Source organism: Dicentrarchus labrax, unplaced genomic scaffold (genome assembly GCF_905237075.1).
Source record: "Dicentrarchus labrax unplaced genomic scaffold, dlabrax2021, whole genome shotgun sequence".
In the NCBI taxonomy this organism is placed as follows: Eukaryota; Metazoa; Chordata; class Actinopteri; family Moronidae; genus Dicentrarchus; species Dicentrarchus labrax.
In genome coordinates this window covers 914,985-942,570 of record NW_026136710.1, presented here as the reverse complement: position 1 = coordinate 942,570, position 27,586 = coordinate 914,985, and the positions used below count along the sequence as shown (strand labels likewise).

Sequence of the window (27,586 nt, the reverse complement as noted above, 5' to 3'; positions counted from 1 at the left end):
TATGATGATATTAACTGATATTTTATCATTATTCAAATGATCAGAAACTAACCAATATTCCAATCGTGAACGTCTGGTGGCACTTCTATTACTCCAAGTAAAAGCATTTATGTTAGGATTGTTAAACCTCCATACATCAATCAAGTAAAATTTTTGCATAAATAATTTTAAGTTCTCATTTACTGCAGTGGAAATCCCCCCCTATTACTATACCTGAATTTGGAAAGTTATTAAGGGTATTTTGTATATGCTTCTCTAATGTTTCAAGCACTATGTCGTTCTCATGGTTAGAATTGTAGCCATATATGTTAATAACTATCAAAGAAAAGTTTTCAATGGTTAACACTTGAAAGATAAAATGACCTGATGTATCACTGACAGATAGAATAGTCCCTGGAAAATTATATTTTAGAGTCGCAACACCAGCAGAATGTTCAGACCCATGAGCCTGCCACAGATCATTTCCCCACTGGGATCTCCATAAACTACCATCATCCGGAACTGAGTGACTCTTGAATGAAACAGAATCCGATTTGTGCTGCTTGACAAACAAAAATAACGCTTTGCGCTTAACAGTATCCCTTATCCCCCTGGCATTGAGAGTAATGATAGATAAAGACGCATTAACAACAACAGATAGAACAATGTAAGAAGTAAAGTTTGGATGAACCTAGACTTTAACCTTACTGTAAGGAGCTGCACCAATTTAACTTAAATAAAAAGTGCATAGTGAAACCTAGTAAAACAATACAATTATGGAGGTACCTAGGTTCTCAAACTAACACATACCAGTTATTAGCAATTAATAGACATACAGTGCTAGCCTCTAGGGCATTGCAAAAAACTTGACTGGATGTAATAAATGTTGTCTTATTTAAACATATTCAGTTGAGTGTCATTAATGTGCTCATCAGCCCTTAAAAAAATATTTTAAAAAATTTCTCAGAACAGTTAGAAAAACATAAACACAGTGAATGAAAAGCACTTTTTTATTGGTTATTATAGCTTAACTCGGCTTAAGGGACATGTTGACAGGTGTGGCGTTTACCACTTTCAGGTAGCTGGAAACACTTCAGCCCCGTTGGCAAAGGCTCGACCTCCAACGACGTAAGCAGCCTTCCCTTATTCTCACGCTTTAGCCACCAGTGGCCACAGCTGCATCCTTTGCTCTCTGACTGCTGGGGACAGGTCTTAGGCAAAACGTAGCTTGTTCTTTTGAAGGAAGGTGGACTTCTTTGCAGCTTTCCAGACAGCATTGCGGTATATACGGGCACCAAACTGTAGAATGATCCCTCGAGGCTTGGTGGCATCTTTCTTTGGATGGCCGAGACGGTGCACTGAGTCAATAACATTGGGGAGTCTGGCCTTGTGCTCCGGCAGGATGGACTGACAGATGTGTATCACCTCTTGGCGGACGTTCTGGTCTTTGTTTTCAGCCATACTGTAGAGTCGCAGGTTCCACCGTCGCGTATAGTTTTCCAGCTCAGTTATTCGTTGTTCCAGTAGGCTCGCGTTTTTCTCCGCCACGTTGACTCGGTCATCAATGTGTGTTACTTTACCTTTCACTTCAAGGATCTCAGCGCAGGCAAAGTCAACCGTCTTCTTTAGCCCCTCAATCTTCAGTGTATTGTTGGAAATCATTCTCTCCACATTCTTTTCCAGAGAGTCGATTCTCATGTTGAAGATGACTGACATTTTCTGCACAATACCTTCACTGTCTAGATCCAAGGAGCGCCGCGACTTCATTTTCTTTGGTGCAGGATGTTTGGAGGGAGTTGTGGAAGGAGTTATGGGGAGAGGGGCGAAATCTGGGTCCCCGAGAGAGATCACAGGTGCATCTGCCACACAGTAGTTGTGTAGGTTGTTCATAAGCGGATTCTCCGTCGGTACCTGCATGCTGCCGTGGTTGTGGTAGGCTAGCTAGCGATGCTGTTAGCCGAAGTTTTTTCCCCCACGTGTGTCATTAAGAGTGTGTCGTCACGATGCACTCAACTCTGCATTAAGATACCTCCAACAATATACTTTAAGTAACTATGTTTCACTAATATGCAAGTCTGAAGGTGAACAGCTCCGAAGCGTACGTGCACTCACACCGCCATCTTGCGCCGTGTCCCTCCTGGATGTGTGTATACCAGTAGAACCAGTTTGTCTGTGTCACAGCTTTTTGACCAATCAGCTCTCTCTCTAGGTCGTGGCTTCCTGCCCCGCCCCCGCCCACTCCCCCTCCTCTTAGTAACAGGTGGCGGATACCTTGGTTACGAGCACTACAGGAGGAGGGGCCAACAGGAAGATGGAGCTCCTCCCCTTCTGGCCACCCCCACCCAGGTAAGAGAGGGCTTCTCCTCTTTTATATGTGTCTGTATCTTTATTGATTATTGATCAGTATACACTGTATCTTTATGGATGATATTGATCAATTCAATTCAATTCAATTTTATTTGTATAGCGCCAATTCATAACAGAAGTTATCTCAGGACACTTTTCAAATAGAGCAGGTCTAGACCGAACTCTTTAACATTAATTACAGAGACCCAACAGTACCACCATGAGCAAGACCTTGGAGACAAGGGCAAGGAAAAACTGCCTGTTAAAAGGCAGAAACCTAGGACAGATCCTCCGGCTCTAGGTGGGTGGTCGTCTGTCTCGACCAGTTGGGGTGAGAGAGAGAGAGAGCGAGAGCGAGAGAGGGAGAGAGAGAGAGAGAGTGTCAGACAGACAGACAGACAGACAGACAGACATGTGCACAGCAACAACTACACTAATAGTAGTGACTGATGATGATGAACATGAAGAAGACGGTGACGACGACAACAGCAACGATGGGGGACAATGAGCAGTGAGTATAGTAATAATAGTATCTGTAGTAATAATAATAACAATAATATCAGTGATATTAGCAATGGTAATCTAGCAGGACCATGGCAGGAGGCTCCACCAGGATCGATAAGAACCTGCGAGACAAGAAAGCACAAGAACTCCGGGGAAGAAGTGGAGTTAGTAACATGCATTAAAGGGACATGAATGAGTGCATAAAGAGAGAGGAAGGGAGGAGCTCAGTGCACCATGGGAAATCCCCCAATAGTCTAGGCCTATAGCAGCATAACTAAGGGATGGTTCAGGACTCACCTGATCCAGCCCTAACTATAAGCTTTATCAAAGAGGAATGTCTTAAGCCTACTCTTGAATGTGGTGAGGGTGTCTGCCTCCCGAACCACAACTGGAAGCTGGTTCCACAGGAGAGGAGCTTGGTAACTGAAGGCTCTGGCTCCTGTTCTACTTTTAGAGACTATAGGAACCACAAGTAGCCCAGCATTCAGAGAACGTAGTGTTCTAGAGGGGTAATAGGGTACTATGAGCTCTTTAAGATATGAAGGGGCCTGACCATGAAGAGCTTTATAGGTGAGGAGGAGGATTTTAAATTCTATTCTACATTTTACAGGGAGCCAATGCAGAGAAGCTAGTACAGGAGAGATGTGATCTCTTTTTCTAGTTCCTGTCAGTACTCGTGCTGCAGCGTTCTGAATTAATTGGAGCGTTTTAATGGACTTATTGGGGCAACCTGATAATAAAGAGTTGCAGTAATCCAGCCTTGAAGTAACAAATGCATGGATTAGTTTTTCTGCATCTGTCTGTGATAGGATGTGTCTAATTTTTGTAATATTACGTAAATGAAAGAAGGCAGTCCTGGAGGTCTGCTTTATGTGGGAGTTAAATGACAAATCCTGATCAAAGATAACTCCAAGATTCCTGACAGTGGTGCTAGAGGCCAAGGTTTTTTTTTTTTATTTAAAATCAGAAAATTGCAGCACTAAGATCTAATAATACAAGTACAGAGACAAGTCCATTGTCAGAAGCAATCAGAAGGTCATTATTAACTTTAACCAGAGCTGTCTCTGTGCTATGATGAACTCTAAATCCTCACTGAAAATCCTCAAATAAACTATTGTTATGTAGAAAGTCACACAACTCTTTGGCGACTACTTTCTCCAGAATCTTAGAGAGGAAGGGGAGGTTAGAAATCGGTCTATAGTTGGCTAAAACCCCTGGGTCAAGAGTGGGCTTTTTAAGAAGGGGTTTAATTACAGCTACTTTAAAGGACTGTGGTACATATCCTGATAATAAAGAAAGATTAATCATATCCAGTAAAGAAGTGCCAATTAAGGGAACAACTTCTTTAAGCAGCCTAGTTGGGATCGGGTCTAATAGACAGGTTGATGGCTTCGATGAAGAAATGATTGAAGTTAACTGATGAAGATCGATAGTAGAAAAACAGTCTAAATATATATCTAAGTTTACATTGGCAGAAGTCCCTGAACTTGGAGAGCCACTGATAACTGTTGATGGCAGTTGGTGGTTAATTTTTTCTCTAATAGTAATAATTTTATTATAGAAGAAGCTCATGAAGTCATTGCTACTTAGGTTTATGGGGATATGTGGCTCAATAGAGCTGTGACTCTCTGTCAGCCTGGCTACAGTGCTGAAGAGGAACCTAGGGTTCAGTATACACTGTATCTTTATGGATGATATTGATCAGAATACACTGTATTTATGGATTATTGATCAGTATACACTGTATCTTTATGGATGATATTGATCAGTATACACTGTATCTTTATGGATGATATTGATCAGAATACACTGTATCTTTATGGATGATATTGATCAGTATACACTGTATCTTTATGGATGATATTGATCCTGTATTGACAGTCAGACTGTGGACATATGACGGCCTTTAGCTCGTGTTTCTAGAGTTACGTGTTGTTACGAACACGTTAGGAATTGTTAAAATGTGATATTTCTTAAAGGGAGTTTGGTGCAGGGAGCTTTTAGTTGGATTCAAACTGCTGATATGGATCATTGTTAACGTTTAGTCTCCACTACAGAAACACTAGCTAACTGCTGAAGGCTGATCAGGTTGATTAATGCTTTAATAATGGGAGTATTGATTACTGATCAGGCTGATCAGAATCATTATCAAATAATTGAATGCAGAATGCTGTCAATAGTTGTGTGCCTGTTTTTAAACGGCTTCCTGTGTTGTTTGGTCTCGTGGACACGCACACACACAGATGTAAATATAAACATTTTGACCTACGCTCAGTGCTGCACCTGAATGCATCTTGTGTGACAGTGAGGGACGACTGAATCTGCTGCTAACATGCTAAGATGCTAAGCGTTTAGCCGTAGCTCGGGTTATTGGGTGAGAGGTGACAGCGATGTCACGGTGATGATGTCACACAGACCGGTCACTCTGCACTGACACGTCACCCTCTCACTCAGGCCCCGCCCCCTCTCCTCAGTGCGCCAACTGGCCTGCTGATTGGTCCGTCCACTGAGGACATGGTCTGATTGATCAATCAGTAACCGGCAGGACGGGCGGAGGCTCTGATTGGACCAAAGTTTTATTTATATTGTATGCAATAATCAATAAGAATTAATTTAACCTTTTTATTACAAAAAAGTAATAAAATGATTTTAAAACAATAAATATAATATTTTAAATATTTGGAGAATGAAAAAAAACAAAATAATGTAGTTTTCTTTCTTTCGTCAAATTGATACCTGTAAATAACTAGAAATGAAATAAGTCAAATATCAAACAATATTCCTTAAATTGGGGAAAAATCTCGATTGATCTCAGTTTTGTTTTTATTATTAAATGAATAAACTGTAATATTACAAAATATCAAGCAAAAACCTATTTGATAATTAACGATCCTCCTAAGTCTACATAGTGACACATTAAAGAAGTCCAATTAGTCTGAACTCATGTTTCCTTTTTATGATATTTAATAATGTAATGAACATTGGTCATCAATTAATATATCACTGTACCAACAATTTAACAAATGACCTGATAAGAAAGAAGTAAATAGTTACATACAAGAGGAGGGAGGGAGGGAGGGAGGGAGGGAGGAGCGAGAGAGAGGGAATACATGGAGAGAGAGGGGGCGGTGCTCTTCAGTATTACCAGCTGTCTCTCTCTCTCAGCGGTCTCTCGCTCTGTTTCTTCTTCTCTGGCTCATTTAAACGTCCTGATGTGTCTCCGGCCGTCAGTGTGTGCGGCGCCGTCAGCGACCCCCCGTTCATGGTGAGGTTCTTCCCCCGCGGCGGCCGCGGCCGCGGCGGCGGCGGCGAGCGGCAGCGCGACCTGCTGCGGCAGGTGAGGAGGCGGCGGCGCGGCGGCGGAGAGAAAGACAGGGAGAAAGATGGAGGAGGAGGGAGAGGGAGAGGGGTGAGGACGAGAACAACAGCACGATTCAGGTGGGAGAGAAAGTTAAACAGAGAAAGGATCAATATTATTATCGATCAGCAGATTGATAGAAATAAGAAAACAACAGCAGCAGCCTGTCAATCAATCAATGATCAATAACACTGGAGCTAATACGTGTGTGTTTGGGGGGATTAGTGTGTGTGTGTGTGTGTGTGTGTGTGTGTGTGTGTGTGGTTTCTATGGTGACAGCTAGCTTAGCAGGTCAGCTATTTTAGCTTACCCTCTTTCCAGCTGATCCTGTGCTAACCTGCTAACCCAGTTAGCTTCTGACAGTGAAGACAAATCTATATATTCATCAATAATCTATTAATATATATATTAGATAGAATATATTGTAAATGTGTGTTTATTAAAAGTATTAGTGTGAAAGTTCATTTGACTGATTGACCCTCAAATCTTTTATTCACATTCAAATTCAGATTTAGTTATCCTCTTTAGATTTATTGTATCAATTATAAAAACAAATGAGATTTATTAAAAAGATGATAAATAATAAACTATTTCAAAATGTGCTCTTTAAAAACTGCTCAGTGTTAGCGTGTCTCTAGCGTAGCTTAGCTGCGATAGCGTCTGCTCCTCTCCTCAAGCCCCGCCCCCTTCACACCTGTCCACCTGTGTGCTTATTCCTCCATGTTTTAACTTCCATTCTCTTTCTGTCTACCATCCTTTCTCCCTTCATTATTATTATTATTATATTATAACTATTATTAGCCCCCATTGACTGCATTTTGCCCCCTGAACATTTACAGAAACTCTATTTTATTTGGTAAAGTGGCGGCCTGGTGTAATGGGATATTCTATGAGTAGCTTTTGGGTTGGCCACTAGTAGAGTTTTTTAGTAGAGTCGGGCTTGATTTTTTGGGCCCGATCGAAGCTCTAGCCACTAGGTGGCACTATTATCCTAAAAAATGTGTTCAGGCTAATAACTTCTGCATATTTTGTCGCACATACAAAAACCTTATATCCACGCGTTCAGTGAATGGAGCTGAATCTTCACATATAGGCCCCGCCCACTTCCGCCTAGAATTTAATTTCGTTAGAGCACGAAATGTCCATAAAGTACTTTTTCGTGTTCCTCCTACGCGCTTTGTCCGATTCGCACAAAATGGTTCATGTAGCACCTGGGCACCGCCCTTATAAAAAACTAATTTAAAGAATTCTGATATAAGCACGTAAAATTAGCACTTCCTGTAAATTTTTCGCCAAAAAAGGAAGTGGACCATTTCTCCACATTGCTATGTCCGATTGACACCAAACTTGGGTCCAAAGTTCCTCATGTCTTCCTTAAGCATCGTGCACAATTTCAGGTCATCGCCACTAGGTGGCGCTCTTTAAAATGAAGAAGTCTATATCTCCGCATTGGCACGGGTGATTAAAATTAAACTTGGTACGATGCTTCCCCATGGCTCCCTGAGGCTCACCTAAAAAGGAAAAAAAATCTCGCCACTAGGTGGCGCTCTTTTGGCATGAAAAATCACTGTGCGGACACCGTAATAGTTATGAATATGAAATTCACAGGGCACGTGTAGAGCAGTGCCTGAAGCTCACATACCAAAAATCGTGTTTGTCGTGTGTGTAGCGCCCCCTACAGGATAAAAAGACAGCAGCCCCGGCGCCACGTTTCACCGATATGTACGAAACTCGGTAGGCACGTGTAACATGCCGGGACGTACAAAAAGCCTCTTGGACCCATACCCCAAACCCCACAGGAAGTCGGCCATTTTGATTTTCATTTTCACTTTCGGCAAACTTTTCACGTTGTATTTGAACGAACTCCTCCTAGGGAATTCATTGGATCTACTTCAAAATTGGTCTGTACAGTCAAAAAATGGTCCTGATTAAAAGTTGTGCTGGCGTGTCTGTGGCGTGCTGTCAAAGTTGGCCATTTTGAATTCTGTCGTCATACAAACTGATAGAAAAGTTGAGCTGTGACTGTACATTAAACCGCGTGCCAGTGACAACTTGTCGATTTCAGCAGATTCGCCATAAAACAGAACTCATAACTTCAGTGTGCAATGTCCAATCTCCAATAAACTTCATATATTCTGAAACAGTTTTGCCCTGAACACGTCCTCATAACTTCAGCGTACGTGGTCCAATCTCAATGAAACTTCACGTGTTTGATAACACTCTCGCCTTGAACATGTCTACATGACAACATTCAGACATAGTGATAGCGCCACCTACTGGCAACAGGAAGTAAGCGCTGCGTGGCGATTTTGAGCTGATTTCCGTGAAATTTTCATGTTGTGGTTCACACGTGTTACGACGGCACGTGACGTGGCCGCAGCACGCCCCGAGTTGCGTGCAGTGCGAGGTCCCGCTCAAAGCTTTAATTATATTATTATACTTATTATTCTATTATGACTATAATTATTACTATTATTATTATTATTATAATTAGCTCAACTGGTTCCCCAGGTACCAGGCTGCCCCCCCCCCCCTTCAGCTGTTACTATCTCATCAAGTGAAAAATCCCCAACAAATATTAAAATAAATATTTAATTATTTTGTTTTTTCTCCTCCTGCTGCTCTTCTACCACCTCCTCTTCCTCCTGCTCCTCCACTGCCTCCTCTTTCTCCTCCTCCTGCTCCTCCTCTTCTTCCTCTTCTTCCTCTTCCTCCTCCTCCTCCTTCTCTTCCTCCTGCTCCTCTGCCCCTCCTCTTCCTGCTCCTCTTCCTCCTCCTCCTCCTCCTCTTCTGCCTCTTCTTCCTCTTCCTCTTCCTCCTCCCTCACACTCATTAAATCTCATTATCATAATCAGGCTCCAGGAACCTCGTTTGACTCTCCGTCGCCGTCTGAGCGCGCTCAGTGTCGGCATTTGTCGGCCCTTCCCTTGGCGCCGTCGGCCAATTGCCTTCCTCTGCTACGTCCTGTCCGTCAGCGCTCTGCGGCCGCTGGCCAATCGGGTAAGAGCGGCTGCCGGCTGGCTTTTGATTGGACGAAGGGAGATGGGTAACGGACGTATATTAACGTCCTCATTTTGTCTTTGTTTGGTTATTTTATTATTTCTTCCTTTCTTCACCTCCTCTCTGATGCATCTATAATCAATATTTCTGTAGCAGATCTCTCCAGTACTGATGATGGCCGGGTGTCTCTGTAGCTCTGCAGAGTTTTTTAGCCTCTTATAGCTCTTACCTTTGTTTTTGTGACATGTTTCCTGTGTGTTTTCAGAATAAAAGCAGACAGATGCCATTGGGGAACACAGTGGCGTGTTTAGCAGCTAAAACAGTGAATACTGGACTTGGTGTTGTCACCAACTGGGAACTGGGAACCGAGTGAGCGTCTTTGTGTGGACGGACACATTATAAACACACTACTTACTGAGTTGTTTACAGAGAAAACCAGCTACACATCAGCATTTAAATGTGAAATGTAGAGGATCCAGACTAGAACTCTGAGGAACCCCACAACTCATTATTGGCTCAGTCATTGTCTGACTGGTGGTTATTAGTTAAGGAGGCTGCTGGGTCCAAAGCTCCTGTGCTAGTGGTGGAAACACTGGTACTCAGTACTGATTTTTGTCCACATGAGAACTCTTACTTCCTATTGCGTCATGAGGTCACCCTGGTCTGGACCCCAGTATTTTTTATATATGTATATATATACAGTAAAAATCATGGAATAATTTCCTAAACATAACTCTACTTTAATGCTCCCAAACCCCCCTAACAAGTTCAGCTACTGGACCACTGTATTTCTGAAACCCAGCGTAGAGCAGGGCTCGGGATGTCCTCATGAACATCTGCGTCTCTGTAAACACACAACTAGCTTGACGCTAAGGAAACAGCACTGAAAATGTCCTCATTAAAATGGATAAAAACTGCGAAAGAATCAGGGTTATGATGTGTTCAGGGTCAGGGTTATGATGTGTTCAGGGTCAGGGTTATGATGTGTTCGGGGTTATGATGTGTTCAGGGTCAGGGTTATGATGTGTTCGGGGTTATCGTGTGTTTGGGGTCAGGGTTATGATGTGTTCAGGGTCAGGGTTATGATGTGTTCGGGGTTATCGTGTGTTTGGGGTCAGGGTTATGATGTGTTCGGGGTTATCGTGTGTTTGGGGTCAGGGTTATGATGTGTTCAGGGTCAGGGTTATGATGTGTTCGGGGTTATCGTGTGTTTGGGGTCAGGGTTATGATGTGTTCGGGGTTATCGTGTGTTTGGGGTCAGGGTTATGATGTGTTCAGGGTCAGGGTTACGATGTGTTTGGGGTCAGGGTCATGATGTGTTTGGGGTCACTTTGGTACCTGTGAATTCATTCATTCATTCATTCATTCATTCATTTAAATACAGTTAATATTTGTAAATTTTGTGTCTTTTTATTGTCTCTATATTTCTCTGTTTATTGTATTGCACCATTTTACAGAAGCAAATTCCTTGTATGTGTCAGTTATATCGGTTATTGAAAGCTCATCGTCCCACTCAGAGTCCTCCACAGAGACCCAGCTGGACCTCATTAGACCTCCTGTCCCCCAATCCCATTACACTGTTTCTGTGCTGCGTTCATGTGCTCTCTGAAAACTACTAACTAATCATGTTTTTACTAAAACCACCTCCTTGCCTTGTCTTTTTTTAATTTTTTCTCCTGTCACCCTCTTCGCTATTACTGCTTTGACATCAGAGCACCTCCTCTTTCACCTCCTCTTTCACATTCAAATAGTCCTCTTCTGTGAACCAGACTATAATAATGACTAACCTGTAGGTTCCTGTTTGGTGCTGCAGGTGGCGTTGTACCGGTCCTTCCCGACCCGCCTCCTCTCTCGGGCTTGGGGTCGGCTGAACGGGGTGGAGCTCCCCACCTGGCTCCGAAAACCCGTCTACTCCCTCTACATCTGGACCTTTGGGGTCAACATGCAGGTCAAGACCATGTTTTTTGTTGATATTCTCTTCTTAGTTTGTAGCTTATTTTAACATTTTAGATTGGATTGATCCAGGTGGTCGTTTGTGTCAGGATGGAGTTATATATAGAGTTATAGAGTTATATATAGACTTATATAAAGTTATATATAACTCTATATAACAATATAATTAAACACTGTATGACTGTATATAACTATATAACTATATAATTAAACACTGTATGACTGTATATAACTATATAACTATATAATTAAACACTGTATGACTGTATATAACTCTATATATAATTATATATAACTGTATATATAACTATATTTAACTCTATATAACTATATAATTAAATACTGTATGACTGTATATAACTCTATATAACTATATATATAACTATATATAACTGTATAATTAAACACTGTGTGACTGTATATAACTCTATATATAACTATATAATTAAACACTGTATGACTGTATATAACTCTATATATAACTATATATAACTCTATAACTATATAATTAAACACTATGACTGTATATAACTCTATATATAACTATATATAACTCTATATAACTATATAATTAAACACTGTGTGACTGTATATAACTCTATATAACTCTGTAACTCTATATATAACTATATAACTGTATAACTATATATAACTCTATTTATAACTATATACAACTATACAACTATGTATAACTATATATAACTATATAACTCTATATAACTCTATGTATAACTCTATTTAACTATAGAAATCTATATATAACTATAACTCTATATAACTATACAACTATATAACTATGTATAACTCTATATAACTATATAACTCTATATATAACTCTATATAACTATAACTCTATATATAACTATATATAACTCTATAAGTATAATTAGATTAGATTAGATTATAATTAGATATATTGATCACTAACAGTATATTGACTGATATATTGATCAGCACCAACACTGAACATTTTCATTTCTGATTTTGTTATTGTTGCTTTTCCAACAGACAGACTTCCTGCAGTGATTACTTTAGACCTCGCCCAACTGGACTTCTGTCCAATTTGCCTTCCTTCTTACAGAGTCCAAATGTCTTCTAGACTTAGATGGTGCCCTGTAAATCATGTTTCGGCATTGTTGGCGAGCCACACTTTGCTAACATTAGTCTTGTCGACATCTGGGCTTGTCAGGGTCCAGATGTGACAAGCTCTCTGTAAGGAACACCTGGTTCATTTATGGAGACGTGCAATAATCAATAATAATCTGTGTGTCGTCCAATAGGAAGCAGCGGTGGAGGATTTACATCACTACAGGAATTTGGGTGAATTCTTCCGTCGACGTCTCAAACCTGCAGTCAGACCACTCTGTGCCTCCTCCTGTCTGGTAACACTCCTCCCTTTTTGTTTCTCTTTTTTTTAATATATATATATCTTTCTATGATTTCTCAGTTAAATTCAGTTTTATTTGTATAGCACCAATTAATAACGGACATTATCTCAGGACACTTTCAGACAGAAACATCGGACAAAATATATAATGACAGTATATATAATGACTGTTTATATAATACAGTATATATAATGACAGTGTATATAATGACAGTATATATAATGACAGTATATATAATAACTGTGTATATAATAACTGTGTATATAATGACTGTGTATATAATGACAGTATATATAATGACTTTATATAATGACAGTATATATAATGACTGTTTATATAATGACTGTGCATATAATGACAGTATATATAATGACTTTATATAATGACAGTATATTTAATGACTGTTTATATAATGACTGTGTATATAATGACAGTATATAATGACAGTATATATAATGACTGTATATAATGACAGTGTATATAATGACTGTTTATATAATGACAGTATATATAATGACTTTATATAATGACAGTATATATAATGACAGTATATATAATGACTATTTATATGACTGTTTATATAATGACAGTATATATAATGACTTTATATAATGACAGTATATATAATGACTGAATATATAATGACAGTATATATAATGACAGTGTATAGATAGATAGATACTTTATTTATCTCGAGGGAAATTCAAGTATCCAGTAGCATACAAAAACAAAACATACATTAAACATACATTAAACTAAAATTAAAAACCCTAACCTTAAGAATAGAATTAAAAAATAAATAAAAGATAAAAAATATATATATATATATATATATATATATACAAGGTGAACAGGACGGGAGAGAGCACAGTCCCCTGTGGTGCTCCGGTGGTGCTGTATATAACGTACAGTGTGTTAAAGCTGCATTCTATGTGAAGGCCAGCAGAGGGAGCTCCACTGGCTGCAATATAAGCTGATCCCATTCACTCTAATGGACAATGAGCTCAGTAAACAGTTTCCTGATGAGTTTCTGGTCGCTGACTCTAGTTTCAGTCTCAACTCGCTTGACGTGACCTCCGCTGGCTCTGACTAACTGTCCTGGCAGTGGCCAAAACGCCGAACTGGCAGCTTCAGAATGGTTCTCAACAAACCAATGGGTGATGTCCCGATAGGCTCACAGTTGGACAGACCCGGCTCTGGGTGGGCGGCCAACTGCCTCGGCCCGTTAAAGGGAGAGAGGGATTCAGACGCTGATGAGAGTCTTTGTCATTTCTTATCTTTCTTAATTATAATATAATTCTGGTATATTAACTCATTTATAATGAATACTTGATATATGATTATGTGTGTGTTCCAGGAAGACAGCAGTGTGATTTGAGTGCAATCTATGTTTTATTGTCAGAAGTTATTAAACTGAGGTTTTCTGTCGGTCAGATCTCTCCAGCTGACGGGAGGATCCTCCACTTTGGTCGGGTCAAGAACTCAGAGGTGGAGCAGGTGAAGGGGGTCACCTACAGTCTGGAGAACTTCCTGGGTCCACAGAAGAGGCTGGGCAACGGTAGGACCCTGAGCCCATGTGAATCAACCAATATAAACACACTTATAGTGAGTCCTGGACCACCTACTGGTTTAGGCCTAGACTGCCGGGGAACTTCCCATGATGCACTGACCCTGAACAAAGAAACAAATAATAAAACAAACAATGATATTCAATGTGTCCTGAACCAACAGCAAGTTTAAAACTGTAAAATGTCTGGACTCAAGACACAGTTCAGGACTTGGAATGAACCTGTCTTGATTGGAGACCTGTTGGGTTCACAACCTGAGTGACTCTGTTCTGTCTTTAGAGTCCTCGTCGTCCTTTCGGGACCTCCTGCTGTCGTCTCCTGATAATGAGCTGTTCCACGTGGTGGTCTACCTGGCTCCAGGTGACTACCACTGTTTCCATTCGCCCACAGACTGGAGGGTGGAGCTTCGACGACACTTCCCAGGTGAGTGTGTTCACCTGTTCACCTGTGTGCTGTGTGCTGTCTACCTGCTCTTCAGCTCTCTCTCTGTCCTCGTTAGGCTCGTTAATGTCGGTTAACCCGGGCGTGGCTCGTTTGGTCAAAGAGCTCTTCTGCCTTAACGAGCGTGTGGTGCTCACCGGCCAATGGCAGCACGGCTTCTTCTCATTAACGGCGGTGGGAGCCACAAACGTCGGTTCCATCAGGGTCTACTTCGACCAGGTATTTGTACTGCAGTAGTACTTTAAGATTTTTATTCAGTTATTAGTTCAGTATTTGTAGGAAATTAATGTTTTAGATTATTTTTCATTTTGATTCAGAAAATCTGAACGTTTTAAAATTAGTTTTGAGTTCTTATCATTTCAGTTTTTTTAAACTAATATTTTTAATAGTTTATTATCTGATCATCCTCAGGAGCTTCAGACCAACGCTCCGCGCTACAGTAAAGGATCCTTCCACGATCACAGCTATGTTGCCGCCGCCAACCAGGTGTTTAATGTGGCAGGTGAAGGGGGCGTGGTCTCTGTTGACGGAGGGGGCGTGGCCTTACAGAAGGGGGAGGCGGTGGGCGAGTTTAACCTCGGCTCCACCATCGTTCTGCTGTTCGAAGCTCCCAAAGATTTCATCTTCAACCTGCAGCCAGGACAGCGAATCAGAGTGGGAGAGGGGCTCGGCAGCCTCTGATTGGCCGAGCTGCAGACTCAGAGGGAGGAGCCTGATGATGAGGAACTGCTGGAGACTCATCCAATACACATTTTAGGAGTTAAAGGCATTGTTGGTAATTTTGTCTGTAACAAAGAAGCTGGGAAGGACTTAACAATGTATTTATGACAAGGACTCAAACTCCCAGAATGTCTTGTGCCTCATGAAGGCGGAAATGCCAAACCTCTCTCTCTTTCTCTCTCTCTCTCTCTCTCTCTCTCTCTCTCTCTCTCTCTCTCCCCCCCGTCCCCCTCCCCTCTCTCTCTCTCTCTCTCTCTCTCTCTGTTCTGTCTTTACTTTATGTTGCTCACCCAGAAACTGAACAAACATTTGATATTATTTAACAAACAAACAAATTGACACAAAGTGAAATAAAAAGTTCTTCCGTCCACTGAAACGCTTTGAATGTTTGAAACTTTATTGTCACTTCTTGCTGTCCAATCAGAGCTGTTAGCTGTTAGCTATCAGATGTGTCTGAAGGACCTGATTGGTAAAAACCAACAGGAAGCCTGTGTTTTGTCAGGAAGCTGTAAAATAATGCTAATGAATGCTAAATGTTGCTTCTTTTGTAAAATATGTAATTCTGAATAAATATTTCTTTCACAGCAGCATCGTCTTTATTCCACGGATTGTACCTTTTTATAGTACTCGTATTAATAGTATATTTGTGTGTACTGCACATTTTCATACTTCATACTTTCATACTATAATTAAACTAAATAATAAACCAATCAACACTAAAGGACAGTAACTCTGATTGGTCAGTCCTACCCCCGCCCCGGGCAGCACAGCCAGCAGCACAACCAATAGGATGGCAGCGGGCAGCAGTTGCCGTAGCGATGGAAACGTGGCTCAGCCAGACCTCCGTGTGACCAGCCATCATCTGTGACCTCCTTCCCCAGCCACAGCTTCCCATCCCGGGCTGCGTCTCCGGTTTGAGCCCCCTCCCTGCAGCTGGAGCTCCAGGTGGATGAGCAGGTCTGCTGGGCCTTCACACCCAGGAAGGAGACCAGATCCAGGTCCAGCCCCGCTGCTCCTCCTCTGGGCCGAGGCGTGTTCTGTCTGCACTGAGGGCACGGGATCCACACCTGGGAAGGGACGGAGGGGTCTGATTACAGTAAGTCTTGTACTCCGTCTTGTCTGTCTACAGTATTTGTACTGTGTGTCACAGTATTTGTACTCTCAATGTCGCAGTATTTGTGTTTTGAATGTGGCAGTATTTGTGTTTTGAATGTCGCAGTATTTGTGTTTTGAATTTTGCAGTATTTGTACCCTGAATGTCGCAGTATTTGTACTCTGTCGCAGTATTTGTACTCTGTCGCAGTATTTGTGCTCTGAATGTCGCAGTAATTGTACCCTGAATGTCGCAGTATTTGTACTCTGCCGAGTATCTGTGTTTTGAATGTTGCAGTATTTTTCACTTCAGTTCAATTCAATTCAGTTTTATTTGTATAGCGCCAATTCATAACAGAAGTTATCTCAGGACACTTTTCAAATAAAGCAGGTCTAGACCGAACTCTTCAACATTAATTACAGAGACCCAACAGTACCACCATGAGCAAGCACTAGGCGACAAGGGCAAGGAAAAACTGCCTGTTAAAAGGCAGAAACCTAGGACAGATCCTTTGGCTCTAGGTGGGTGGTCGTCTGCCTCAACCAGTTGGGGTGAGACAGACAGACAGACAGACAGACGCACAGCAACAACAGTATTGGCAATGGCAATCTAGCAGGACCATGGCAGGAGGCTCCACCAGGATCGATAAGAACCTGCGAGACAAGAAAGCACAAGAACTCCGAGGAAGAAGTGAAGTTAGTAACATGCATTAATGGAACATGAATGAGTGCAGAAAGAGAGAGGAAGAGAGGAGCTCAGTGCACCATGGGAAATCCCCCGATAGTCTAGGCCTATAGCAGCATAACTAAGGGATGGTTCAGGACTCACCTGATCCAGCCCTAACTATAAGCTTTATCAAAGAGGAATGTCTTAAGCCTACTCTTGAATGTAGAGAGGATGTCTGCCTCCAGAACCACAACTGGAAGCTGGTTCCACAGGAGAGGAGCTTGGTAACTGAAGGCTCTGGCTCCTGTTCTACTTTTAGAGACTATAGGAACCACAAGTAGCCCAGCATTCAGAGAACGTAGTGTTCTAGTGGGGTAATAGGGTACTATGAGCTCTTTAAGATATGAAGGGGCCTGACCATGAAGAGCTTTATAGGTGAGGAGGAGGATTTTAAATTCTTTTCTACATTTTTTACAGGGAGCCAATGCAGAGAAGCTAGTACAGGAGAGATGTGATCTTTTCTAGTTCCTGTCAGTACTCGTGCTGCAGCGTTCTGAATTAATTGGAGCGTTTTAATGGACTTATTGGGGCAACCTGATAATAAAGAGTTGCAGTAATCCAGCCTTGAAGTAACAAATGCATGGATTAGTTTTTCTGCATCTATCTGTGATAGGATGTGTCTAATTTTTGTAATATTACATAAATGAAAGAAGGCGGTCCTAGAGGTCTGCTTTATGTGGGAGTTAAAAGACAAATCCTCATCAAAGATAACTCCAAGAAGTGCTAGAGGCCAAGATAATGCCATCTAAAGTAACTATATCTTCAGACAGTGAGTCTCTAAGGTTTTTGGGGCCAAGAACAAGAATTTCGTTTTTTTTCTGAGTTTAACATCAGAAAATTGCAGCTCATCCAGGATTTTATGTCCTTAAGACATGTTTGTAATTTAGATAATTGATTCATTTCATCGGGCTTGATCGATAGATATAACTGCGTATCATCTGCATAACAGTGAAAGTTAATGGAGTGATTCCTAATAATGTTGCCTAAAGGGAGCATATATAAAGTAAATAGTATTGGTCCAAGTACAGAACCTTGTGGAACTCCATGACTAACTGTAGTATTTATTGAAGATTCATCGTTAACATGTACAAACTGTGAACGATCTGATAAATATGACTTAAACCAGCTTAGTGCGGTTCCTTTAATGCCAATTTGATGCTCAAGTCTCTGTAAAAGAATATCATGGTCAATGGTGTCAAATGCAGCACTAAGATCTAATAATACAAGTACAGAGACAAGTCCATTGTCAGAAGCAATCAGAAGGTCATTATTAACTTTAACCAGAGCTGTCTCTGTGCTGTGATGGACTCTAAATCCTGGCTGAAAATCCTCAAATAAACTATTGTTATGTAGAAAGTCACACAACTCTTTGGCGACTACTGTCTCCAGAATCTTAGAGAGGAAGGGGAGGTTAGAAATCGGTCTATAATTGGCTAAAACCCCTGGGTCAAGGGTGGGCTTTTTAAGAAGGGGTTTAATTACAGCTACTTTAAAGGACTGTGGTACATATCCTGATAATAAAGAAAGATTAATCATATCCAGTAAAGAAGTGCCAATTAAGGGTACGACTTCTTTAAGCAGCCTAGTTGGGATCGGGTCCAACAGACAGGTTGATGGCTTCGATGAAGAAATGATTGAAGTTAACTGATGAAGATCGATAGCAGAAAAATAGTCTAAATATATATCTAAGTTTACATTAGCAAAAGTCCCTGAACTTGGAGAGCCACTGATAACTGTTGATGGCAGTTGGTGATTCATTTTTTCTCTAATAGTAATAATTTTATTATAGAAGAAGCTCATGAAGTCATTGCTACTTAAGTTTATGGGGATATGTGGCTCGATAGAGCTGTGACTCTCTGTCAGCCTGGCTACAGTGCTGAAGAGGAACCTAGGGTTATTCTTATTTTCTTCTATTAGTGCTGAGTAATAGGCTCCTCTGGCATTACGGAGGGCCTTTCTATAAGTTTTAAGATTATCTTGCCAAATTGAGCGATATTCTGATAATTTGGAAGAGCGCCATTTCCTTTCAGATTTCCTAGCTATTTGCTTTAACTGGCGGGTTTGGTGGTTGTACCATGGTGCTAATCTCCTATGTTTTAATAATTTCCTTTTTAAAGGAGCGATAGAGTCTAATGTTGATCGTAGTGAAGTATTTGTGTTTTGAATGTTGCAGTATTTGTTCTCTGTCGCAGTATTTCTACTCTGAATGTCGCAGTATTTGTGTTTTGAATGTCGCAGTATTTGTGTTTTGAATGTTGCAGTATTTGTGGTTTAAATGTCGCAGTATTTGTGGTCTGTCGCAGTATTTGTACCCTAAATGTCGCGGTATTTGTACTCTGAATGTCGCAGTATTTGTAGTCTGAATGTCGCAGTATTTGTGGTCTGTCACAGTATGTCGCAGTATTTGTGTTTTCAATGTCGCAGTATTTGTACCCTAAATGTCGCAGTATTTGTACTCTGAATGTCGCAGTATTTGTGGTCTGTCCCAGTGTTTGTACCCTGAATGTCGCGGTAGTTGTACTCTGAATGTCGCAGTATTTGTACCCTGAATGTCACAGTAGTTGTACTCTGAATGTCGCAGTATTTGTTCTCTGAATGTCGCAGTATTTGTGGTCTGTCGCAGTATTTGCACCCTAAATGTCGCAGTATTTGTGTTTTGAATGTCGCAGTATTTGTACTCTGCCGCAGTATTTCTACTCTTAATGTCGCGGTATTTGTGCTCTGAATGTCGCAGTATTTGTGGTCTGTCGCAGTATTTGTACTCTGAATGTCGCAGTATTTGTGTTTTGAATGTCGCAGTATTTGTGTTTTGAATGTTGCAGTATTTGTCCCCTGAATGTCGCAGTATTTGTGGTCTGTCGCAGTATTTGCACCCTGAATGTCGCAGTATTTGTGTTTTGAATGTCGCAGTATTTGTACTCTGCCGCAGTATTTCTACTCTTAATGTCGCGGTATTTGTGCTCTGAATGTCGCAGTATTTGTGGTCTGTCGCAGTATTTGTACTCTGAATGTCGCAGTATTTGTGTTTTGAATGTCGCAGTATTTGTGTTTTGAATGTTGCAGTATTTGTCCCCTGAATGTCGCAGTATTTGTGGTCTGTCGCGGTATTTGTACCCTGAATGTCGCAGTAGTTGTACTCTGAATGTCGCAGTATTTGTGGTCTGTCGCAGTATTTGCACCCTGAATGTCGCAGTATTTGTGTTTTGAATGTCGCAGTATTTGTACTCTGTCGCAGTATTTCTACTCTTAATGTCGCAGTATTTGTGTTTTGAATGTTGCAGTATTTGTGGTTTAAATGTCGCAGTATTTGTGGTCTGTCGCAGTATTTGTACCCTAAATGTCGCGGTATTTGTACTCTGAATGTCGCAGTATTTGTACTCTGAATGTCGCAGTATTTGTGGTCTGTCCCAGTGTTTCTCCCTGAATGTCGCGGTAGTTGTACTCTGAATGTCGCAGTATTTGTACCCTGAATGTCACAGTAGTTGTACTCTGAATGTCACAGTATTTGTTCTCTGAATGTCGCAGTATTTGTGGTCTGTCGCAGTATTTGCACCCTAAATGTCGCAGTATTTGTGTTTTGAATGTCGCAGTATTTGTACTCTGCCGCAGTATTTCTACTCTTAATGACGCGGTATTTGTTCTCTGAATGTCACAGTATTTGTGGTCTTTCGCAGTATTTGTGCTCTGAATGTTGCAGTATTTGTGTTTTGAAAGTCGCAGTATATGTACCCTGGATGTCGCAGTATTTGTATCCTGAATGTCACAGTATTTGTACCCTGAATGTCGTAGTATTTGTGTTTTGGATGTCCCAGTATTTGTGGTCTGTCGCAGTATTTGAACCCTGAGTGTCGCAGTATTTGTACCCTGAATGTCGCAGTATTTGTTTTTGAATGTCGCAGTATTTGTGCTCTGAATGTCGCAGTATTTGTACTCTGAATGTCACAGTATTTGCGTTTTGAATGTCGCAGTCTTTGTTTTTTTAATGTTGCAGTATTTGTGTGTTTAATGTCGCAGTATTTGTACCCTGAATGTGGCAGTATTTGTGCTCTGAATGTCGCAGTATTTGTACCCTGAATGTCACAGTATTTGTGTTTTGAAAGTCACAGTATTTGTACACTGAATGTCGCAGTATTTGTGGTCTGTCGCAGTATTTGTACCCTGAATGTCACAATATTAGTGTTTTGAAAGGCACAGTATTTGTACCCTGGATGTCGCAGTATTTGTACCCTGAATGTCGCAGTATTTGTGTTTTGAAAGTCGCAGTATTTGTACCCTGAATGTCGCAGTAGTTGTACTCTGAATGTCGCAGTATTTGTTCTCTGAATGTCACAGTATTTGTGGTCTTTCGCAGTATTTGTGCTCTGAATGTCGCAGTATTTGTGCTCTGAATGTTGCAGTATTTGTGTTTTGAAAGTCGCAGTATATGTACCCTGAATGTCGCAGTATTTGTGCTCTGAATGTGGCAGTATATGTACCCAGAACGTCGCAGTATTTGTGTTTTGAATGTCACAGTATTTGTGTTTTGGATGTCGCAGTATTTGTGGCCTGTCAGAGTATTTGTACCCTAACCCTGAGTGTCGCAGTATATGTACTCTGAATGTCGCAGTATTTGTTTTTTGAAAGTCGCAGTATTTGTACCCTGGATGTCGCAGTATTTGTACCCTGAATGTCGCAGTATTTGTACCCTGAATGTCGTAGTATTTGTGTTTTGGATGTCCCAGTATTTGTTGTCTGTCGCAGTATTTGTACCCTGAGTGTCGCAGTATTTGTGTTTTTAATGTCCCAGTATTTGTTGTCTGTCGCAGTATTTGTGTTTTGAAAGTCGCAGTATTTGTACCCTAAATGTCGCAGTATTTGTGTTTTTAATATCGCAGTATTTGTACCCTGAATGTCGCAGTATTTGTGGTCTGTCGCGGTATTTGTACCCTGAATGTCGCAGTAGTTGTACTCTGAATGTAGCAGTATTTGTTTTTTTAATGTCGCAGTATTTGTGCTCTAAATGTCGCAGTATTTGTTCTCTGAATGTCGCAGTACTTGTGTTTTGAAAGTCGCAGTATTTGTACTCTGAATGTCGCAGTATTTGTTCTCTTAATGTCGCAGTATTTGAGGTCTGTCGCAGTATTTGTACCCTGAATGTCGCAGTATTTGTTCTCTGAATGTTGTAGTATTTGTGTTTTGAATGTTGCAGTATTTGTACTCTGTCGCAGTATTTCTACTCTTAATGTCGCAGTATTTGTACTCTGTCGCAGTATTTCTACTCTTAATGTCGCAGTATTTGTGGTCTGTCGCAGTATTTGTACCCTGGATGTCACAGTATTTGTACCCTGAATGTTGTAGTATTTGTGTTTTGAATGTTGCAGTATTTGTACTCTGTCGCAGTATTTCTACTCTTAATGTCGCAGTATTTGTGGTCTGTCGCAGTATTTGTACCCTGAATGTCGCAGTATTTGTACTCTGTCGCAGTATTTCTACTCTTAATGTCGCAGTATTTGTGGTCTGTCGCAGTATTTGTACCCTGGATGTCACAGTATTTGTACCCTGAATGTCGCAGTATTTGTACTCTGAATGTCGCAGTATTTGTTCTCTTAATGTCGCAGTATTTGAGGTCTGTTGCAGTATTTGTACCCTGAATGTCGCAGTATTTGTACCCTGAATGTTGTAGTATTTGTGTTTTGAATGTCGCAGTATTAGTACTCTGTCGCAGTATTTCTACTCTTAATGTCGCAGTATTTGTGGTCTGTCGCAGTATTTGTACCCTGGATGTCACAGTATTTGTACCCTGAATGTTGTAGTATTTGTGTTTTGAATGTTGCAGTATTTGTACTCTGTCGCAGTATTTCTACTCTTAATGTCGCAGTATTTGTGGTCTGTCGCAGTATTTGTACCCTGAATGTCGCAGTATTTGTACTCTCAGGTAAGGGGTGATGATGTCACCTGTTCGTTGATGACCGTGTCCAATCTCTTCAGACACGCCTGGCAGAAGGCGTGGCCACAGTGCAGTCGCCGCGGTAACCGCGTAGCCAGGTCGTAGCTTCCGAAGCACACGATGCACACCAGGTCTTGCCTCCTCAGTGACATCATTGTCTCCATGGCAACAGAGGGGGGAGTTGGGGGGAGCGCCTGACAGGTCACTTCCTCTTCCTCTTCTTTTTTTATGTCGTCAGACATTTTCTCCTGATGACGAGAGAAAGTGTTGGAATCATTGGAAGAATATTGATAGATGTTAATATTGAATGGCAGCCTCCAGTGGCCGTCAGAGGAACTGCAGTGGTTGCTGCTCAGTGATGATGCATACAGTTTTTGGTGACATCACCGGCCGCCTGCAGTGCGAGCAGTTAACGTCAGCTAGCTTCATCCAGACTCCTGAGGCTGATCAGGCTACATTGTCGGCTGGCGCCGGATAACATTATTCAGCGTGCCTGGGTTAATTTTAGCTTGATTGCTAACGTTATTGCTAGCTTAATACTACCTGAAAGGATATATTAGTTGGCTAATGTTAGCTTCCCTAGCTAACATGATCCATGATACTAACTTGTGATTCTGATTCTGTTGGTTTTAAGCCAATCAATGATGTAGTGGTAGAAAGCTAACGATACTTCCTGTTCGTGTTGATAGAAATCGCCCAATCAGACGATTTTATAACAGATCTTTACCTGCTGCACTCTGATTGGTCAGATTTTGAAAGGAAACAGAAACTTACCTTGTTGTTCATCTTCTTTCTTCACATCACATCTCCTCTTCCTCTTTTTTATTCCCTCTCTTTTTCTTCTTCTTGTTTATGTATCCTGCCCACTCTTATTGTTTCTCATTTCTTCTCCGTCTTTTATTCCAGTTTTCGGTCTCCTCTCATCCTCTTTTGATCTTTTATTCCTTCTCCTTTTGTCTTTCACTCTTTCAATTCCTTCAGTTTTTCTTTGTTGTTGTTTTTTCTCTCCACCTCCTTTTCTTTCTTCTTTGTAGTTATCTCTTCTTCTCAGTCTGTTCGTTCTAACCGTTCTGCTGTTTGAAGCCAGAGAGAGAGAGAGAGAGCTTCATCAATAATTCAGCCTCTCTCGGCCGACAGAAGCTGGGTGACACAAAATTGTTATTATTGATAGAAACATATTATTATATCAGTCGAAACAATAAATTCAGTTTATAAGTTGAATAAAAAGAGTCCAATACTGCCGTTAACAAGCAAAACAAATATCAACAATAAACATTCAGATTTCACAGTTTACCATTAATTAATAACTTATAAATAACTGGAAAGAATACATTCAATACAACTTAACATAAATCATATTGAATTATTGTTCAGCAGGTTAAAGGATCAATAATCTCATCTGTAATCTGATCAGCCTATAGAAAGTGGACCTGCTCTCAGGTTTCTATTGGCTGCTGCTGTCGGCCTATCAGGTTACAGCTCAGTGTGGACTGACCAGGTTGCCTAGCGACAGACAGACGGACAGATAGACATATACACATACTATACTACCATATATATATATATAGTATATAGACATTAATATTGCTGTAAAAATGTGTTATATTATCATAAAATAAAACACAAGTAGAACTCAGATATATGATGTGATTATTTAAATAATTCTGATTCAAAGATTTGTTTCAATGTCAGTGCTTGCATGTAAAATAGTTGAGAGTAATGAATCATTGGTAGTAGATGGTGTAAATATGTTTAATACAACAATGATCCCCAGTGACACCAAACAATATCAATTAACACATTTGATTCCATATATTATTTTCTAAAGAGACTTTTTCTTGCATTTATACTTTAAAACTCCTTCATACTAAAATATTCAAAGTCATTGTTATGAAAAAATATAAATACTTTATGGATACTTTGCAACACTTCCTGAAACAAATAATAATTTCCTCTGAAATAGTGTATAATATATATAATATAATATATATATAAAGTCCAAAAACATCTTCCCTCACAAGTTGTTCGTTAGCAGAATGTGTTCATGAAATGATCATAAACAAAAATCTAAAATCTGTTTTCGTAAATTTATAAAGTTTATACAAAAACATTTCATTTTACACTAATTTAAAATTATTTCCAAAATGTTTCCTGATGAAAAATCAAAATCAATAATAATAATAATAATAATAATAATACATTTTATTTAAAGGCGCCTCTCTGGGCACTCGAGGACACCGTACAACACATAAAAATAAAAACAGTAAGAAAAGACAATGTAGAGAGTTAAGTGGGGTAAGCAGTTCTGAATAGGTGAGTTTTTAGTCTTGATTAATTATTAATTAATTGAATAATAAATTAAAAAACAACTGAATATTTATTCTAATGTCTCTCAAACTGCATCAAAGCGTTTCATCAGCAGAGAAATTAACTTTAACGGGTGTCACGGTTCAGTGGCGGCCATTTTGTATGTCACAAATCTGACTTTGTATTTATGATGAAGATGATGATGATGATGGAGCCAGGTCACTGTTGCTGTGGCAGATGGAGGACAGGAAGTGATTTGTTTGTTTTGATGTCTGCAGCTTCTCTGCCTCAACTGTTAGCTTAATGCTATTGCTAACTGCTAACTGAGCTAGCTAGCTGATGGAGGCAGAAAATGGCCGCCACTGAGGAAACAACTTCATGACCTTTCCTTCCTTCATTTATTTCTCTGTTCATTGTTTCTTCCTCAGTTGCTTCCTTGTTTCCTTTGTTGTTTCCTCGGTGAAAGGACGGAAACAGGAAATAAATAAATTCTAGCCAATCACAGTCCTCCTGTCGCTGTGACATCACTTCCTCCTCCTGCAGCGGTAGCAGCAGACGCGGCTCCGCCCCTCCTCCTCCTCCTCCCCTCCAGCTTCCTTCACCACGTATGGCGGTGGGGGGGCGGAGCTGGACACGGCGTACGGGTTCTCGTCGTTACTGCTGAGAGCCATCGGATTGGCTATCACTGTGGCGATGTCATCGGAGGGGCGGAGCTTGGCCCGGGGGATGGTCACATCGCCGTACGGGTTCTCCAGGGAGATGTTGATGTTTGACGACATGGCGGTATGTCACAGGAAGGTGACCGATTAATCAACCAATCGGGACACACAAGGCAATCAGGGCAAGAGAGCTCTGTGGAGAAGAGAGAGAGAGAGAGAGAACGAAGACGTTAAATCAATAATCTATAATCATTAGCACGATTTAACCTGGGACCTGTTAGCTTTAGCCACTGTTTAGATCTTGGTGGTTTTTTGGTGGTGATCAGAGCTAAAGTTAGCGTTAGCGAGGCGAGGTTACGGTTCAATATATTGAATACTGTAATCAAGAAGATATATTGTAATATTTTTATTAAAGAACGAGTTTAAAAGAAGTTAACCAGAACAGTGGATCCGTTTACTGCTGTCAGCTGTTGGAGGTCCAAACACAGAAAGTCACTAAATAAAATATGGCCATACAATATTAATAATATTAATATTTCTTTACATCCCTACCCAACAGCGTTTTAAGGTGGAACTGCTTTATTCAGTGTGTTTAAGGTGGAACTGCTTTATTCAGTGTGTTTAAGGTGGAACTGCTTTATTCAGTGTGTTTAGTGGTTTTAATCAGCGGGTCTGTTTGTGTTGGAGAGGAGGAGACCTCTGTGGATCATTGGGCTCCCGGTAGAAACCTCCTGAACCATGAACACTGCAGGAATCCTAACCGGGAGAAGCTGACTGCAATGACGCCAATGGTGGTGAAGACAACAACTCCCATAATCCCACGCTGCTTCACCACCTCATCTAACTTCCTGTTTTCTTATAGATTGGATGTCAGAGACCCCCTAGTGGCAGAAACTACACACACTAGGTTTTAGACCTCCTGTTGTGAACCGGTGACTTCAGTAACTAACCCAAAGTCTGATTTAGAGGAGACAATAAACTTTCTGTTTGCTCCTTTTACCGCCCAGTGTCGGACCTCACTCACCTGTTCACAGCTGCCACCTTCTTCTTCTTCTTCTTCTTCTTCTTCTTCTTCTTCCTCTTGAACGTTGAAGACACAAACTTCTTCTGCTGTTTTTGTCCTGTTTCTTCTTCCCTCGCTGCTGCTGGAAACTCAAAGTCACAAACTGAAGGAAAAATCTGTCTCTCTCTCCTTTTCACTGTGTATGAACCTCGCTCGACCGCCTCGCCCAAACCTGTTCAACCTGCTGACACTCCCTCTCTCTCTGTCTCTCTCGCTCTCTCTCTCTCTCTCTGTCTCTCTCGCCCTCTCTCTCTCTCTCTCTCTCTCTCTCTCTCTCTCTCTCTCTCTCCCCCTGTTCTCTCTCTCTTTTATTTCTGGTTTTATTTTGTGTAAATTAAATCTCGTCTGTTATTTGTTTGTTTGTTTCTTTCTGTCCTTTAACAATCATTAATGCTTTATATTATTTGTAAAATCAATGATCAATAAGAGCATGAAGAGTTTGTGGTAATACTTTCCTAATAATAATAATAATAATAATAATAATAATAATAATAATAATACCACCTAACATCCGTCTGTCTGTCACTAACCGGTTGGACAGAAACTTTCTTCATT

At 40.7% G+C, this 27,586-nt stretch overlaps 2 protein-coding genes across 4 annotated transcripts in view; one reads left to right on the top strand and one right to left on the bottom strand.

The window, feature by feature from the left end:
- Positions 1-15,841, top strand: part of pisd (phosphatidylserine decarboxylase) — a 20,222-nt gene extending 4,381 nt beyond the window's left edge. The window contains exons 3-10 of one of the 3 annotated variants that reach the window (XM_051411853.1): positions 2,189-2,325; positions 9,043-9,187; positions 11,001-11,135; positions 12,421-12,522; positions 13,963-14,086; positions 14,376-14,519; positions 14,596-14,756; positions 14,949-15,841. In XM_051411853.1, coding sequence (XP_051267813.1) covers positions 2,291-2,325; positions 9,043-9,187; positions 11,001-11,135; positions 12,421-12,522; positions 13,963-14,086; positions 14,376-14,519; positions 14,596-14,756; positions 14,949-15,218 — 1,116 coding nt within the window. In that variant the 5' untranslated portion in view covers positions 2,189-2,290 and the 3' untranslated portion in view covers positions 15,219-15,841. Of the gene's footprint in view, positions 1-2,188; positions 2,326-5,927; positions 6,095-9,042; positions 9,188-11,000; positions 11,136-12,420; positions 12,523-13,962; positions 14,087-14,375; positions 14,520-14,595; positions 14,757-14,948 lie in introns of those variants that run through there. The other 2 variants (XM_051411851.1, XM_051411852.1) reach the window with 2 other exon arrangements.
- Positions 15,842-15,927: 86 nt separating this feature from the next.
- On the bottom strand, positions 15,928-27,287 carry rnf224 (ring finger protein 224). The gene is made up of 4 exons (XM_051411857.1): positions 26,993-27,287; positions 23,777-26,161; positions 23,011-23,250; positions 15,928-16,324 (listed from the first exon to the last, which is right to left on the bottom strand). The coding sequence occupies exons 2-4, from the start codon at positions 23,786-23,788 to the stop codon at positions 16,004-16,006; spliced, it is 573 nt and encodes a 190-aa protein (XP_051267817.1). The 5' UTR covers positions 23,789-26,161; positions 26,993-27,287; the 3' UTR covers positions 15,928-16,003.
- Between the last annotated feature and the right edge of the window lie 299 nt (positions 27,288-27,586).

Coding starts and splice junctions, on each gene's coding strand:
- rnf224 (XM_051411857.1), bottom strand. Junction 16,325..23,010: donor ACACGGTCATCAACGAACAG/GTGACATCATCA, acceptor GTCCCTTCCCAG/GTGTGGATCCCGTGCCCTCA.